This window comes from Poecilia latipinna, unplaced genomic scaffold, assembly GCF_001443285.1.
Source record: "Poecilia latipinna isolate Pla-1442-1.1 unplaced genomic scaffold, P_latipinna-1.0 Scaffold1928, whole genome shotgun sequence".
NCBI lineage: Eukaryota > Metazoa > Chordata > Actinopteri > Cyprinodontiformes > Poeciliidae > Poecilia > Poecilia latipinna.
The window spans coordinates 49,501-68,625 of NW_015114544.1; the positions used below are offsets into that span (position 1 = coordinate 49,501).

General features: G+C 41.0%; 1 protein-coding gene across 4 annotated transcripts in view; it reads left to right on the forward strand.

The window, feature by feature from the left end:
• The window catches only part of epha4a (eph receptor A4a), a 69,595-nt gene that overhangs the window by 12,189 nt on the left and 38,281 nt on the right, over positions 1–19,125 (forward strand). For all 4 annotated transcript variants that reach the window (XM_015015569.1, XM_015015570.1, XM_015015571.1 and 1 more), the window contains exon 4: positions 17,559–17,714. In XM_015015569.1, coding sequence (XP_014871055.1) covers positions 17,559–17,714 — 156 coding nt within the window. The remainder of the gene's footprint in view (positions 1–17,558; positions 17,715–19,125) is intronic.

Sequence of the window (19,125 nt, forward strand, 5' to 3'; positions counted from 1 at the left end):
AGGGAAACCTTTTTTGTTAAAATTTTTTTTTTTTTTTTTTTAGTTCTATACAGTGGAAGAGTTTTCTTTGCCGTTAGTGTTATTTCAAACACATTTCTTTTCACATCAATACATTTTAAAAAAGCCTCTGTGCAAAATTGAGTTAAAACATGAATCTCCATGAGAGTTTTTTTTTTTTTTCATTCATTGCGCCCCCCTTGCAATGGCACTGTGCCCCCCCACAGGGGGCGTGCCCCACACTTTAGGAACCACTGATATAGTTATACTTAGAAGAAAAACAAAAACATAAATCCATTTTTTTAAAACAAATGAAATCAGTGTTTCACAACTGTAAAATTCTATTTTATATTCTGTTTCATTCAGGTATTTTAGATTGGAACTGTAGATGAACAAATGTTCTCCCAACTGATTAAAAACCGTAAAATTAAAACTAGTGTTTGGGATCAGTTGGAAGCTTTAAGATCAATGCTAGCTTTACCATAGTTAGAGACTATTGATTACCAAGTCATGGTATTCTTACACTGTTCACTATGGTGACCATATTATGATTTTCAAAAAAAAAAAAAAAAAAAAGGACCAGTCATGACAAACTTCTACTACACTTGGTCTACTTTCTTGTTGACATGCTACACATCTTCTTCTCCAATTTGGGCATATTTCTGTAGAGGACTTAGACCTTTGAAACCACGAGAAAATATAACAAACTATTTGACAACCCAACAAGTAGAAGCTCAAGAAGTATTTGGAGAGCAACGTTGATTAGTTTTACAGAACTGCTTAAAAGCCTGACTCAGACCTTTTAACGCACGTTTTCGATTGATTTAATGCAGTTAAAAAAAAATTATATGGTCGGGAAGACAGCTTCTATTGATCCTGGAGTCTGGACATGACTTTGGCCTATAGTCAGTTTACTGAAGAATAATCCAAACCTAAACTTTAGCCAAGCATTGCTCTAGATGTCAGATTCAAGTTTAAAATATTGTTTGTGCTTTTTCTTTTACACTTAGAGTGTTGATTACTCAAACATAATTAATGAAATTCTTTTAAAGATTACTGTAGCTTTTTTTTCCCGACTAGATGTTCCTTGATATTAATTTACTGCAAATTTTACATGAATACCACACTTCACTTTCTAGATCTATTCATTTTTTTTGCTTGTATTACCTACATGAGTGGATCAAAACCTAAACTCAAACTGGGAAGTCAGTTTGGGTTGGGATTTCTTTCCTCACCTGATGTTCCCCTGCTCCCTTCCCTTCATTCCTGCACTATTCCCAGCTGTCTCTGTTGAGCTGGAAGCCCTCAGTGGTCCTGGATTAAGAGGTTTTAGGGATGAAGTTTCCCTGCTCATTGTGAGTGCGGATCTGGGTCTCCCATTCTCTCTCTCCCTCTGTTGACAGTTTTAAATATGCGCTTGGGAGCATCATTCTAAATTCACCACGTAATTCTATTTAGCCAGCCGGTCCCCGATGGCTTTAAATACACAGACTCACTCTCCCTCTCCCATTTCATCCCATGTTTCACCCCCCCCCCGTCCCCCTTCTCTTCCTCTGCATATGCACAAATTAGGTATTTGCATCTTCTTTTACGCCGGCTTAGTCGCTTGCTTGTTCTCTTTCTCTTCCATGTCATCCGTCTCCTTAAATTTCCCTTTGCTTCAGTGATCCGTTATCTGCATTTATCTTTCTTTTACATCTCTTCCTCTTTTTATACTCCTTTATTTTTTTTCTCCCGAGCTCCTGTTAATAAATTTCCCCCCTTAACCCCTTCTTTTTTTCCGCCCCTTCCCTTCCCCCCCCCCCCTCCCTCTGCGCCGGCCGTCGAGGTGGTTAGTGTTTGTCAGCCTGTCTGTGGTGGCGGCAGCAGGAAGTGGGCTGAATAATGAGATTATACCTTCAGCGGTGGGAGACTGGGAGGGGGGCAGCACACTGAACATCATCACCCGTCATTCTTCTCTCAGATGTGCACTCACAAGTGACACTTGTGAGTGCTCTCTCTAACTCCAATTATAAATGCTCAGTCTCATGCAGAGAGAGAGGGAAATCAATGTGCCCGCTCACACACATGCACGGCCCTATGCTCGACTATCCTGCCAGGCACATGTGCAAAATGACATGGTAAGCAGTAAACTCAGAGTACACTAACACATATGTACAGCAGATGCATGAACAGTCAGAGGCAAGCTGAGTGCGGGAGGATAGAGGTGGATGTACTCATCACTCTCTCTGCCACCAGAGACGCTCATTTTGTGCTGCTGAATAGAGGCGAGGAATCTATTACCGACTGAAAGCAGGATAGAACAACAGGTACAGACAGAGAGGACAGAATATCCCATGAGGTTTTCCCCCCCACCCCACTGCACTCGTCCTGAAATAATTATTTAAGCCATTTTTAATACTTTGTTCTCCTAAATGTTGAAGCTAAAATCCCCTCAATGCACAAATCTTCTCTTTAGTGGCCGGAGGAGGGGCTGCTGGTGGTAATTCAGACATCATTAGCTGAGGTGCTGAAAAGTTTTTCCTGCTCGGCCGGCCGTCCCGCCTCAGTGTTTGTTCCCTTTGCAGTTCTCGGCACTCAACACCCTTCTCCAGCCCCAAATCACCTCCCCACCTTCTCCCGTCGTGCCCCTGTTCAGGGCAGGAAGCCATCAGTGATAGAACGTGCTCCGCGCCGATAGTGCTGAGCATACTGCAGCGCGCGCGTGTTACCGCATTGCTGCAAAAGAAAAAAAAAAACAAAAAAAAAACTGCTTTTACTTATTTATTCCCTAACGACTTTTTAAGCTCTCATTTATTAAAACCAAAGAAACTCAAAACCTTGTTTCGGATTCTTTTTTTTTTTTTATTTAACCACCCGTCCTCCGCTGTGGGAAAGTGCAAATATATGTAATATGTCAAACTTAGGTTTTAAATAAAGAACACTGGCCTGAGCTGCAGTTTAGAAATGATCCTTGGATATTAATATAGATGGCATCATTTTCAGCAAAGTGCTTTACTGGCAGATTCTAAATAGATCTTACACAATGAAGCGGTTCAACAGTAAATATAACTGACTAATAAAAGAGAGCGCATCGTTCAGAACCACTCAGTCAGATCAGAAAGTCTGTTCAAAGAGGTGTTTTCTGAAGTTTTTAAAATAGATTGAAATCATAAATGGAGTGAGTTTGCATAGTGTTTTTCTTGTCGTGCTTATTTCTCCAAACACCTTTTATGCTGGAGCCACATCCACCCAGAGAACCTCACAGACACACACACACGCACGCACGCACGCACGCACGCACGCACACACGCACACACATTTATATACTGATGCACAGTTCGAAAGGCAACATTGGTTTTAGTGCCCTGCCTGAGGACATGTTGTCATGTGGCAGGGGGAGAAAGCAGTACTCAAACTCACAACTTTATTTTTGCAAAACAGCTACTCAACTCTAAAACAATAAGCTGCATACAGATGCCTCTGCACTTTGAATAAAACTGAACCATAAAACTCAATGCAACCTGATGCAACCACATAGTGTAAATTTCTAAATCAGGCCATTTTACGCTGCAAAATTGGAAAAATAGACTCAAAATAATTACTTGTTTATTAAATCTACATCATCCAAACTTGCACAACCACCCAAACAAGCTCACCAAAATAAAATATATTTTTTAGTTTAGTATTTTGCTTTTGTTTAGTCAAAGCACCTTATGCACGACTGGGATAAATAATAAAAAGCAAAAATATTTATTTATTCATTATTTTTAAAAGAAGCACATCGTAATTTTATATTGCCTATCATCTGATAGTGTGTATTTTACAAAAAAATGAAATAAATAAACCATGGTACAGTGAAACGTATTAATCTGGATAAATAATCAGAAAGTATTCAGCAGGTGCTTGTCACTTAGCCCTTCAATCCTTCACTGTTCCTCTTTTAATTTTAGTCTTTTTATGCCTAACTCTTCAGTGAAACCACATTTATTTTTTATATATATAATTTGAAAGGCATGGCTTAGCAGAAAGCATCCAGACCTTTTGTTCATTGTGTATGTTGGATGCTTAACAGTGCATAGATTCATAATATTATTAAAGTCACTGCTTAAAAATACTGATTATAGTGTCACAAACCGGCTGATAAAATGTCTTTGTGGTGTCTGTACTCAATTTAGATCACCTCTGAAGTTGTGCAAACTTAAACGTACTTATTGGACAATGAGTAAGCGATTCCCCTGACAGCATCCTCTCTGTTTGTACGGAGGAGCTAGCACGGCTGTCGGATGGCATCAGCGCCATATGTGGCATAGAAGTGAAAAAAATTGACAAACATTTCTGCTCTCCTCTCCTCCTCTCTCCTCTGCACTCATCCTTCTGAAAAGCATCCTCTCTTTGAAGCTTGCGTTGGGAAGAGGGAGCGATTAAAGCAGTCAGCAAGCAAATTAGCATGTCAAAAGGCCCTGAATCAATACCCCAGCTCTCTACCAACACAACCCCCTCCATCTCCCTCTAAACATCCCTGCCATTCTCCCCATTCCTCCGACTGCTTCCCCTGCTTCCCCCTCCATTTTCTCCTGCACTCCTGCGTGCTCTCGCTCTTGTTCCTTTGCCCCTTCCCTTTTCTGCTGATCTCAATTGAAAATCTTCCTCCCCGCTCTCTCAGCTGGCAGACGACTGAGAGAGAGGAGGCCGGGTTTGTAAAGGGAGATGGACGGATGTATAGGCAGAGAAAGACGGGTAGGGAGGGAGAAGTGGACAGGCATCGAGTGGGCATGGGTTGGACAGTTCTGGAGAGAGGGAGCCTGTGAAAGCGGGAAAAAAAAAAAGGGCCCCTGCCACCCTCTTTGTGCCGACAGACAGGCAGAACGGACCTCTCTCGCCAAGAGGAGCAGAGGAGATGGAGATGAGGAGGCAGGGAGAGAGAGAGAAAAATGGAGACAAAAAACATGGGCGGGAAGTGAAGTGGAAAGAGATTTAGTTCCAGTCTGGCAACTGTGCTTTTTCTGCACTTCATCCATCGGTTCACCATTGCACAGAAATCCTTTTGATCCGGGGCGATGTGCTGCTGTAGGTGTGTGAGCCATTATCTGCCCCGCATTTGTTCTTTGCATCTGTCTCAACAGGCATATCACATGCTGTATCATAAACCTCTATTAATGTCCCGATCTGGTTGCACGATCTGAACCTGGAGACAAAGCGGCCCGCCGGCTCCTCAGGTGGACGAACCGCTCTCTGCTCGCTTTCTGACAATGGGAAGCTGATTGCAAACACCTTGAAAATGTTTTATCTCTCCCTGCCTCTTTCTCCCACTGATTTCTATCTTAAGCTCCCTCAGTCCCGCTGGGCCAATAGTAGGTGGTCTTTTCTTCTATTTCCCCCGTCATCCTTTTCTCTCGGGGCACAGGGTTCAGTGGCCAAATCAAAGAGCTTCTCTGCAGCAATCAGTTAAGGGTTATGACTAAAAAGGCTTGCAATAAAGAGCCGCTGTGCAATCTGATGGGCTCTGAGACTGGACACAGAGTCCATGTTAATGAGCTGAGATCCCCCCCCCCTTTCTAATCATGGTGGTGGAGGAAACCGAACACCTCTTTATGCTCTCCAGAATCACACTCACTCAATCAAAATATGTCGAATAAATCTCAGAGGTAGAGCCAGAGGTAGATGCAAGCAAAACAGTTGCTGATGCAATTATGAGTTTTTAATCAGTTACACTAGGAGAGATGCACCACTTTGAATGATTTGATCTGTCAATACAGATATTAAATGATTCTGACCATAAGAACTGTATCCGGCACATTCTCCAAATACTTGTTTCTAGTTGTGACTGGTCCTTAATATGTGTATATTATAAGAGCAGAGGTGAAGTCACATCATGTGTAAGCAAGACATTGTAAAACAGGGTTTACAAATTTTTGAAAACAAATACATTATTTCAGAGCTACCATGTCTTTAGCACCATAGTAGCATGGCTAGCATGACTAAAACTGAGGTTTTAGTTGTATGACCTTACTCTGAGATTCCCAACCTTTCCAAATGCAGCATACTCCAAGACAGGCAGAAGTTTAATTCTGCTTTCTAGTAATTGCAGAAAGACTTGCTCTCTCTCGCACTCTCACAGCCTGAATGAGCTGTTAAGATGTGTAAAAAAATAAAAAAATAAAAAATAAATCAAATTTAGCTCTGTGACCCATAACTCTTAATGCACTGTCACCTCCAGTATAGCAAGATGCATTGAGCATGGTGTGAAGGTCAGAGGTGATATATATATATAAAGTTGCCTCTGTGATGTACTCTCTGAATTTTGTTTTTAAAAATACCCACCTTTTCTCTGAACAACATAAATCAAATGTTTCTTTGAGAAAATAAGCCAGTAGTTTTTTTTGTTGTTCTTTTTTCTTGCGCTTATGTATAAATCTTTGGTCTCAGCCCAGAACTCTGAGATCAGCTGGCTGCCCTCCTGTGAATCGTCTGTGCCTCAAAATACAATCTTGTTTGTGTATCAAGCACACTGCGGGGTTTCTGGTGAGGTGCAACCTCCCTGTGGGAGAGCCAAAATGTAATTTGAGGATGTGGAGGTCTTGCAGCGCTGGAAGACCTGAAGCTGCAGCGCTCCAGCCAGAGGCAGAGGTGCATCCATGCCAGGGCATGTCTCTGGGATTAGAAATCTTGATCCTTTCTGATCCCAAGCCTGTTGCAGAATACTGCTGGAAGGGTGGGGAGGAAGAAAATGAGACGTGTTTCTCTTGAAACTTCACGCCAAGGTGGTATATTAGAGGAAGAAGGAAACACGAGTGGATAGAAAACCGAAGGAAGAACATGATAGAGATTGAGAGAAGTTTATTTGATGACCTAGAGTGTATACGTGACAGAAACGGTGTGTGTACAATAGAGAAGAAAGGATCATGAATCAGTTGCTGCCTTCTGGCTCTGATAAACGGCTGGAGATATAAAAGGTGAAGTGGGGGGTTAGGGGTACAGAGTGATGCGGCTCTTTGAACAAGCCCGGTGTGGTCAAAGCTTGACCTCCAGCAGCTGCGGTTGATATCAGAGCCAATATTGCTGATGCTTGTAGTTGAGCTGTTTCACCTGACACTGAAATGGTTTCAGTAGGAACGTGGGCACCTTTGAAAAAATCTTTTTTTTTTTTTTTTTTTTTTATTGAAACACAGCCTGATACCCAAAAACTGTTCTGTTTGACGGAAGAAAATACCTCCAGCAAACAACTTTGATTTTGTGTGGTGCAAGACCTGTTTTTGTTGTCATACATTATTGAAATGTGTTAGGCAATAACTATACAGTTATGAGTAAATCTCTGAAAAGCCTGGAGGCTCAAGCTGGCTTCAGTTGCTGATGAAGATTCCAAAATGTTGAGCATCACCCTACAGTGACTTACAAAACTATTCATACCTACAAAACCTTGTCCAGGGTAAAACCTCAAACTTCATTGGTGTTTCAGTCTACTTTAATCAACACCAAGTAGCTTGATTATGCACTACCTAACATATTTCAACACAAATATCTGAAAATTTCAAGACATCTATAAACTGAAGTATGCATTTGTACTCAGGCCCGTTTACTATAACATCCATGAAATAAAACAAATCCATTTCAACCTTTAGAAGGAGAAGTTTGTTGTTAGTCGGGAAAAGCTGCGGAGCTCAGGCGAGAAATCAGTTGAGAGCTATGTTCTGCTTTTCAAAAAGCCGTGCCTTTTGGAAGAGTGGCAAAAAAATAAATAAATAAATAAAAAAAGTTATGGAAACAAAACTACACAAAAACTCGTTTGAAGTTTGTCACAAACCAAATAGAAATCATTTATAGTGACCTGTTTACATAACAAAAGATAAGAAGGAGTTTTTCGTGAGCTTTTAAGGGGAGAAACATTCCAACATAACACAGAATTCAGTTTCAGTGCTATCCGAACACCTGATGTTCATTTTCCACTCACACTGATTGGTCTCTCCTCATAATCACTCTGCCTGTGCATCTTTCGTCACATCAAAGCTACGTGCTAAAACACATTAGCATAGCAATCCCGTCTATGCAGCCATTAACCCGAGACATGCTGTACCCCCCCACTGCAAGCCCAGCCAGGTTCAAGCTGGCTGTGGTTAGAGAAGGCTACACATTCAAACTATGAAACATTTATACATGCTGATTTGTCCGATTGGCTTAGGAATGCACACAGTTATCGTGCCAAAGCATATCATGCTAACATGTGGCCAAACCACTTTTAGTCACAGGTCCCCTTTAAGGCCATTGCACTTCCATAAAGCAATGATCTCAGTCTTGTTTGGAACAAGAAAAAAAAAGTAGGGAAAGTAACTTGAAGGGGGCAACACCAGGATAAAGTAAAGGTCAATGCTTTGACACCTACAATGGAGACCATCGCTGACCTGACATGAGCTGCTGAAGAGCTACTGACCCGCGAAAATTTTATGTAGCCTCAGTGTGCACGCACACACACAGCAGTCACAGCACTAGTGCTAGTCTCAGAGACTCACACACACACACACACACACACGCATGCACAATAGAAGGTGTTTTGAGGCCCCAGACAGGCTGTCGTCTGGGAGCTGCCTGTAGATTACCTAAACAAACAAACTAAAAATAATCTTTTCAGCCGTGAATCGACCCTTTCCGAGTCCTCCTCACGTACATCCAGAAAAACTGCAAGAGGCTAATGGCAAACCTGCCCTTGAGACTACCGACAACTAGGCAATTAAAGTTTTGCATGTGCTTCTATATGCTTAAGCGCTGACAGATGTGTGTATCACATAGTGTAGGTCACATGTGAATGTGAGGCGTGTTTATAATCTGACTCTCTACAGGGGATTGGATAGGATTACGTCTGAGCTTAATGTACATTTACTGTTGTGGGGAAGTTTTCATAATGGAAAAATCTGATCATTTAAAAAACAGACCAATTTGCACAGGTTTACACATAGATTTAGAATGTGGTAATGACATCAGACAGAAGTAATGGTAACACTTCGGTAAATTATGACACTTTTAATACAAAGTTGACATTATTGAAAATGTCTTTGTTATGACTTGTCATTAACCAAGAAATCATTACTGTTTAAACTTTACCTTTAATAACATAAAGCTACCTAATTTTTAAAGTGCAATCAGTAATACTTTTATAACAAATTTATATCAGCAATGACTTCTTGGTTAATGTCAAGTTGTCATAACAAAGACATTTTCAATAATGTCAACTTTGTATTAAAAGTGTCATTATTTACCGAATGACACTTTAGGACATCTAGTTGAATTACTGGTAGCACATATTTTCCCTAAATGACCAGATTATGATGATCAGAGAGTCCCGTCTTCGAACCCTCATTCCTCCCAGAAATGTACAAAAATGCCATTTTTCATCCAGTTCACTTTGCATAAAAAAAAAAAAAAAAAAATCTTTGGTAAAAAAACCTCCCCAGTTCTTTGAAAAGCAGTTCTCTGGACATTTTTACATGTCATGTTTCAACTTCAAGGTTTTTCATAGGAAATATCTATAATAATAATAAAGTGACATTTTAACTCCCAAGAGCCAACTTCTGTTACCAAGAATCAAACTGCTAAAGTTCCTCCCGACCTCTTTTGGTCTTTGGTAAGAGGGATGCACCAGGAGTTCACCAGTGTGCACCACCTCCCTGAACACACCATACCTGTGGAAAAATGTTGTGGTGGCAGCGTTATGCTGTCAGAATGGTTTTCTAGGATGAGACTAAATACGGGGCAATCCTGGAAGAAAATCTGTTAGAATCTGCAAAATCTTCCAGGATCTTTAAAGATACAGCCAGATCTGCAATGGAATGATTGAGATCAAAATATATTTGTGTGTTAGTGTGGCCCAGTAAAAGATCAGACTCTAACCCAACTAATAATCTATGCCAAGACTTAAACTTTGATGTCCACAGTTTTTTTTCCCCATCTAATCTGACTCAATTTAGTCAATGGAGAACCAGGAGAAAAAAATCACTGTCTAAATGTGCAAAAGACTTAAACATCCAATTGCAGTGAGAGGTGGTTCTGCAGAGTAAGGGCTCAGATGGAAACCATGTATTCTCTTCATGTTACAGTTTTGTGTTACATCACAGAACATTCCAAATGGAGCACTCAGTTTGTGGCTGTATTATGCACAGAGAAGAGATCCAAAGAGTCTGAATACTTTTATAAGACATTTAATATGCTATTAATATCTGATTCTACTTTCTAAATTATTACTTCTGGTAGTGATCACACAGAATAATTTAACCAATGTAGATTAATTGTAAAGCTGCTAAAAATAAGAGGATGCTTACAGATGCAGTTGCGGTTAAATAAATGTATAACACTGTTTAGCCAGCATCTGGACTGATTTGTTATCGATTTGCACTAAAGAAAGACACGCGTTTCATACTTGTTTACAGAATTGGATGCGAGGCCCCTTTCAATCTGTTTCCTTATAGCTTCCTCTTCCTTTTCACCTATTCTTAATGTGTGCTTGTTGTGTTCTTCTCACACATCCTCCATTTTCCTTTCCCATTCTCAACAGCTCACCATGAGCAGAATGGTTTAACTCTCCCGATTGTTTGCCGGTGTGTTCCGGCACAGGAACATTAGCATTCTCCCTTCCTCTCTCATCCTCCTGCCTATTTTTTCTGTTATTATTTTGATAATAGAATCTAAATGAAGCTCTTTTCATTCTAACTAATGTCAGGAAAGGATGCTAAAAAAAACACACATATGCAAATGTGCACTGTCCAACATGACACTCCACCCTTTGGAGACCTTGAGAAAATTGGTTTGACACAAAAACATGACTGTTTGTTTATTGAGCATTGTCCCCACTGTGCTGCTGTCCCCTTCATCAACCTGCTCTCAGAAAAACACGCCTGTTTAGTGGATGTGCGTGTGTCTGTTTATTTGCATGCATGGGTGGTGCTGCGGAGTGCCTCCGAAGCGCAGAGGGCTTTTGAAGGGCTTTTTTGTTCATACCTGACTGTGTGCAGGTGTGCAGAGGTTTGTACGCCTCTGTTTGTGGATGAGGTATAATTTCTGGTCTTGTTTGCCTTGAATCATGGTCAATTATCCACCTTCTGTGTGGATCTTAGGTCACAAAAGGCCCTCAATCTTTTGGCGTCATGCCCAGCTTTTGGTGGTGCCACCTCTGGCACAAAGGCTGCGTCTGAACTGCACAAACCCAACATGTCCAAAGTCCAGCAGGATTTCATCAAGGAAAGATATTATTTTCTCCTTCTCTCATTTTAAACTGTTTGCTCACTTTACCCTCTGTGTTCATGCTTTCCTTCTTGGACCTTTCTTTAGTGTTTGATCCATTTCCTCACATTCACCTTCAGAAGCTTGTCCCTTATTTTTTAAGGAGTGGCAGTGTACGTTCTGAAGAGGCTGGGTGGAATACGTTAGATTTTCATGATATAACCATTGTGCTGATATTCCTTTTTAAAGCCAGGCTGGACAAATTAAAGAGGAAGTCAAGGCCTACGTGTCAATAAGAACAAGGAGACCTTGCTGAACAGGAAGTCTAGAGAACAATATTTAATTTTTTTCCACTTATGCAACACAAGGATTAACAATAAAGGTGGTTCTACGTTGTAATTTTAGCAAACAGGACAATATTGAAGAAGAAATGGCTTATGAAAGCTTAAAATATTAATTTAATGTACCTTTGCTCATATTCTTAATAAAAAAATGTCTCGTATTCCCATTGCTTTCAACCTTTAGAACCTCTGATGGAAAATTTAGTGGATGTCCTCAACATTTGATTATTAGCAGGGCATTAATATGATAGCAATATTTGTTCTGTGTGTCTTCCATTCAAATACCACAGCAACATGTTTAGAAGCAAAAGTTGTTAGGGACTGCGAATGGTACATACCAACTGAAGCATAAAGAGCTGAGTTCTCTGTCTTATGGTGACCATTTTGGATTATTCGTTTCAAATTAGTGAAAAGCATGCAAATTTGATTTATTTATTTATTTTTTATTTATTTATTTTTTGCTACTTGGAACTTAAAAAGTTGGACATTTGGTTACCATTGCCAAGCACAACTAAACCAAAATGTTTCAATCAATCACCCACCACCACAGAATAGCTTTCAGTTTGTTGTCTTGTCATACCAATCGCTTAGAGACGATTAGATAATTTTGGTAGTTGGAAAACTTGTGTACAATCTAAGTTTTATTATGTTATAAACATTATTACATTTTTGTTGAACCCCTGCCTGCGTGGAGTTTGGCTCGTGTACCTAATATCTGGGTAAAAAGCCAAGCGATCAGCACAAGATTGTTATTAAGTATACCCTGTTTTGTTCTCAGGGCTTAGCTTGGTGATAATTTTGATTGTCACAATGTGTTTTCCTCAGCTGGGGCCTTGGCTGATGCTCCTGTCTGCTGGATACATATATTTTAATGAGGGCTACATTTCTGGTAGCACTCAGTTGATGGATTGGTGCTGCTAATATACAGTTATAAATCATCCGACATTTGACAGACAAACTGCTGCCAAGTCTCGTTCCCCCCGGTATTAGCCACCACTACCGAAGCCGCAGTGATTGTCAGCAATGCTGGCTCTTGTCTTCTTAATGTTGTTAGCCCTGTTGGCTTTTGTTTAAATCCTTCATTACCACTAGTAAGGATGTCAACCCAGATGCGACCATCCGACTTTACTATTTGCATGTTAAAGGATGATACAGCTAGTGTAGGACCTTATCCCCCAATCCAGGTCAAGGTCAAGATGTGTGTCGAGTGTACGTCATCAATCATGGTGATCAGTTTCGCTGGCCGTGTGTCCCTCATCCATCATCCTGATGTGTTTTGCTTGCCGCGTGGCTCCACGTTGCTGTCGGGGCCGGAGGTAATTAATAACGCGGAGTGACAGAATTAATGAGTTAACCTGCTCCACTCTCCTGCTGTTCCAGTGACAGATGCTAACGGTCAGTTGCTAGTGATCCTGTGCTTATATACCAGCCGCTCAGGTGACTTGATGTCTAAGCTTTTTTTCATTGTCTGCATTCAGCACAGTTAGAACAATTCAGCCTGTGACTGAAATAGGCAAGAAGATAAAGCACTGAAAAAAATACAAATGGTTTCTAACAGGAGTCTCACAGTTATCATCAATCTGCAGAAAAACAAAGACGCCATACTGCATAGAGGTGGTTGGCTCTTCAAGGTGCAGAGAGGCATTTAGACTGAAGCAGAGACTCTCCTTTGCCTCGAGGCCTGAAAGTTGATCGCTTGGTTTTTCAAAGAGCTGCTTTGTGGGGATGCCTCTTCTAAAGAGTGCTTACTGTCTGTTTTGACTAAAAAAAAAGGGTCTGACTTTTCATCACTTGAGGAAGATAAAGTGAAACCATGAAAGCAGTGAAAATGCCGTCGATTGAACTTAATTCTCTTCTTCTGATTAAAAGAGCAGCTGTCTGTCTGGAAAGGCCTAGCTATTGTGTTCTATGTGCTGGGTGCTACATTCCCATAGCTTTGAACCGCTGTTGTGGTATGTTATCATAGTTTCACTCCCCGGTGCACGGGATACTTTGTTGTGTAGGCTGCAGTATAGCTTGCCTATCGGGCTTTATATGTGGGTCGCACAAGGTGGGCTGCAGCGTGTGGGTAGATGTGGTCTTATTTGGCTGCAGTATCAGGAACATGTATGCCTTTTCAAAGCCTGTTGTGTGGGTTGTTGCCACTCTGAAGAAAACTTCAGTTGGCATACATGTGGGCTGCGATCATAGCATCAGTATCTTTTTTAAACACTCCTATTTTTGTCGATGGTTGTGTTGATTGCTTTGTTGTGAACAGATTTTCCTGCCCCCATGCACACACTGCAACCAATTCAGCCAGAGGAATCCCCACCACACTTACAAAACTACTCATTAGCTCCCTCCCCTCCCCACCCTTGTCATCCCTCTCCTCTAAACGGGCTTTAGCTTGGAGACAACAGGAATGAGGATTGGGCAGGAGAAAGACTGACAAAAGGGGGGGAAAGACTAAAGCCGGAGAAGAGGACCGAATGAGAGGAGGATCTGCAGGGAGGGAATAAGGGAAGAATACGATGCCCCTGTCTATGAGGGATTCCATTTTTTTCCCGCTTTTCCAGAATAGAACAGTAAGTCACCAGTGTCTTTGTCTCCCTTTGATCTCTGAGCTCGAGGATTTGGCACCTGACAAACCCCTTTCTGTCTGAAAGGAGGCCTGCCGAGAGAATGCCAAGGAGAGCGGGAGAAAGAGATAGAAGGCGGAGGGAGAGTCAGAAGAAAAATAATAAAGAAGAGCAAGAGGGTGACAGGGGCAAAAGGGAAACAGTATCGAAGACGGTGTGGAAAAATTGGTTTTGACTTTTGCAAGCTTTACAAAAGGGATACGATGAGGGATCTTATCCCAGATCCCGTATAAACTAAACACACGTGTTCAAGTGTGTCTGTATTTGCGGCTGAGTGAGGGTTTGCCATGGCTGGCCCGGACAGTGATAAATCCAGAGAGTCTTAAGGGGGAATCTCGGACCACCCACTGCTGTGGTTTCTCCCCTTAGACACACTCTCATGCTCCTAATAGGAAGCAAATTCCCCAGCTTTACTTGGATATCGACCTCTTTTTTTTCCTACGTCATTCCTTTCTTTAGGGCAGTCGGTGTTATAAACAAGTCCTCATGTTTTTCAGACATGCTCTAAAACTAAGATGTTTGAGTGCAGATGAAGATGCCAGCACATCTCTGTGGGTCTGAGTTTTCACAGAAAACTTTGGGACGGCCTGTGGGGACTCTGGAGACAACCTGGGATGGCTTCATAATTGACATGCAAATGTCTTATGAATTGTGCACAGTTGGAGGTACCCCAATCTTAGATTGTTTCTTAGGCTTTAAAGGCACTCTGCAATGAAGGCCATGAAGTTTGGGACTCAATTAACTCTCCCGCCAGCTTTAAGCATCAAACACAACCAGTTGACCTCACTATAAACTCCAGACACTTTCCTGGTCAGCGAACAAGTACCTATCTCTAATGCAACTTTGCATTTTGCCACTTGAGGTGGCTTAAAACAACACCACAAATCCTGCTGTTCTTCTGTCTCCAGAGGTTTTGAGAGATTCTCTCAAAGATACAGAGATAACTGAAAGCACCTCCTGACTAATCTGTACTCTCTTTGTTCGTGAAACTGTGAAGAAAAGAAGAGGCTTCACTCACCCCTGCAGGCTGCAGTCAATGAGGCCGTAGCTTAGCGTTAGTGAGTGAAGCGGCAGGGATTTAGCCCCGATTGAGTGAATGGAAACCGACAAAGAATGACTCAGCAGGTATCAGCTAGCCCCACTCGGTTGACGTTCTGGTACGCTAATCCAGCTGCTCCAGAGCAGAGTCTGCGAGGCAAAGAGTTTATTACGTTTACAATAGAGGGATTTTCCGGTATTTTAGTGGGGCTTGTGGAGGGTTTCCTCAGCTGTTTGTATATGTGAATGTGTTGGCTGCTTGGTGGAATGAGAGTTTTTCTTGGACTTTCTCATCGCTGTGGTGCACGTTTGCTGATTTGATTTCTGGTGTGGTTAACACATGGGGGAGTTACTTGAATTTATGTAGAAACCTCTGATGTATTTATGGCTGCGGTGTGGAAACCATCAGAAACATACTTTGAGATCTGGATTGGTTGTGAGCCATTTCAACTAAAGGGGTACACACAAATACCATTATGGCATAACATTATGACCATTAAAAGGTGAATTGATTACCTCAGAGTATCTAACCTTTTGGTAGGTTTACTTAAATTAGGCAGCTAGAAAACTTTTTGTCCTCAATTTGCTCTTAAAGCAAGAAACATGAGTGTCGCAGCCTTCTAGTTTCCAAAAAACAATATTCTATTAACAGGCGATTTGATTTGAACGCACTTCCGACTTAATTTGTTTGAAAAAATATATTCTTTATTTCTTGCAAAAAATTAGCGACAAAATAATTACCAAAAATGTCCTACAACTTAGCCAAAAACGAAAGTAAACTTAATGTGACATTTCAAGTACGAAAAAGTGAAAAGTGGTCAAAAAATCATTTACAAAAAACCTCCCGTCCACACACCAAACATTTGCCAAACAATGCCTCCCCCAAGCACCCGGTGTGTTTTTAATTGCTCAAAATAATGGGAGGGTCTAACCAATTACCAACATAATCTAATCAATTCAAATATACAAATTCACTACAGATTTTGGATCTAAACTAACTTAAATAAATTCTAACTTCCCAAAATAGAAAACTAAATTAGTAGAAATTACAATTTGCAAACTTTACATAAATGGCCACAACAATGAGTGTAAGGATTTATATGAGCATCACAAATGCTACATGGTGATGGCAAGACTTCTGAGTCCAAGCAGCTCCAAAACTACCATTAGTATCTAACAAAAATGTCCAGGGTAGGTCAGAGCTAAACAGTGACCAACTCAATATCAGTCAGGTGATTATAAAGTTATTCTGGGTCATTGTACGTGTGTAAGTTAATAACTGAAATTTAGCATGAATTCATTGGCTCTTCATGCACCATGACAAGACGGGTACTAGCACACACATCGCACCAGCTTTAACATGAGGCTACCAACACCCCAGCTACCGTACCCTTACTCTCCAACTGACAAGAACATGCCAACCTCCCTGAATGACAGCTTATTTGGTCCAATCGGTGTTGCCACTGTCTGCGCCGCGCCTCTTCCAGAATTGCTCCTTTGTCCTCCTCTTCTGGTTCAGCGCTCAGGGGGTGAAATATAACCCTGCCAGGTTTTCCCCCGGCCATTACAGAAACAGATAGACAAAGGAGAAACTCCTTGAAAGACGAGACCTCCAATCAAACTGTCGCTCAAAAGAAAGCCAAGCACTGTCGTCAAAAGTAGGAAAAGTGTCACTTTGGTTACCGTTTTAGATGGAGGTGTATGTAGGTGTGTATTTGGACTCCAGCTGAATAAAAGCAGCCCTGTGAGAGTGACAGACCCCCTGCTGTGCCAAGAGTGGTGGCATTTGCTTGTTAAGTTGTCTGAAATGCCACAGTCTCGTGTTCCATTGCAGTGCCAAGTCTTGCCGTAGCTTCGTTTGGGGTTGTGCGAGAGTGACAAGAGATGGTTATTTGAGCTTCTATTTTCTGTCAGAGAATATTGCAACCAATACCGCAGTTCTCCTGTTTTCTGATACCAGAATAGAGATTAATGAGAAAGGTGAAAAGAGACAAGGCATGAGAGAGAAAAAAAAATTGTTAAATTGACAGAAAATGGCAAAGATCAGCATGTTCTCTACTTGTCCTTCATTGGAAAACAACTTCTGTCAGCCTCTCAGATTACATAGAGCAAAAACAATCACGTCTTTGGTGCCTCTTTTACGGTGAAATGCCAAATGCAGCAACTGACAGATGGCTTCAGTAAAGGATTTATTGGATTCTAGGTGATTTTTCTTACCCATTTATGCTCCTCGTTTTGGGTATTCGTATCCCCAATATTCTTTTTGTATTCATATTTTGTATAAAGAAAACTCAAATGTTTGCTGAGCAAACCATCAGAACGTTCTGATGCAGATCGCATTTAACCCAAGCTTCCTTTCCTCCTTGTTATCTTGCAGCCTGTAAAATCGGTTACTACCGTGCTCTGGCCACTGACGGCTCCTGCTCTAAGTGTCCGCTACACAGTTACTCCGTGAGGGAGGGCTCCACATCCTGTGCCTGCGACAAGGGATTCTTCCGCTCGGAAACAGACCCGGCATCAATGCCCTGCACCCGTAAGTACACCCACATTCCATAATTTTACATTTCTTTATTACAGCTTACAGCATCTTCCTAGCATGCACCGCTAAGCTGTATTGTGAACCTTACCCTTTCATGGAAAAGCAGCCCCTTGCATCCACACACTAATCATCCTGCACAAACATTAAACTGGCTGCTGATGGTTTAATAGGTGTCTACCGACTACAGGTGGCACATAATGATCAGTCATGGTGACATGAAGAACTAATTATGGCATAAACTGTTACACCTCACTGTAAAAGAGCAGCGGACAGTGAAAACACGAGAGGCTGAATGTTTAAAAATAAAGTTGGTGAATCAGTCAGATGGGGCAGTAAATGTGCTAAAAGTTAAATACACGGGGAAAGAAATATGCTTAGTGTGAAATTTCTTACTATGTGTTCATTTTTCTCTTGTTTTTTTTTAAGTTTGTAATTGTAAAAACATTTAAAAAAAAGCAGAACAAATTGTGAAAACCGTATAATAAACAAGTCCCTATTTTTATGGGGGGAAAAAAGCAAGCTATATGCGTTTAACATCCGAGGCATTTTATTATTTATTAGGTTTGAGCAAAATGTGAATAAAATACCACAATTTCATGGTAGCCAGGCATTTACACAAAATGGGAAAAATTGTATAGCGTTGCTTTTACATTTAGATTTTCATGTTCATTTGATACTTAAGGAACATAATCAAGAATGTAGTTTAGACACTCTTAAGTTAGCAGTTCTAATGTATCTGCTTTTGCTGTTCTTTTCTTTATTGATTAACACATTTATAACAAGACTCTATTAGCTCGTTAATTAGTGAGACTATCAATTTGGAAAGAACCTTAGATGCAATGTTTCCTGAATTAAACCGTAATGTGGTGTTCCTCCAATAATGTCTTTTGAAGTGAAAGTATATCTAAGCAGCAGGATTAATGTTTCTTGTAAAGTAAGGGAAAGTGCAGTAGTCATCTTTTGGCCACTTGACTGGAAATGTGCAGCAGCAGGAGGGGGAGGGGCAGCGCTACGCCACTCGGTGTTCCCAGTTGTGAGAGAAAACTCTTTTGCACTCTTTCTGGTTTCTCATTAAAAGGCCTTCCAACCACAGAAACTCTATGTTGAAAAACTTATTTTGACCCTATAAACTGAAGAAGAAAAGCATAAAAAACAGTCTTAGGCATAGCCGAGTAACACTGATAGTTGTTTTTTATTGTTTAATCACACATATGACGATCCAGCTACACTAACAAACATAGGTTCTTCTCAGAATGGTAGCTTCTAAATAACTTCAGACTGTAATGAGAAGGGAAAGTTCTATGCTGTGATTTAGGTTGGTTCTCGCCTATTAAACAGCATTGTTATTCACGCAATATACCCAATTTGGTTAGCAGACGGCCTGTTTCTTTTACCAGACCAGTTA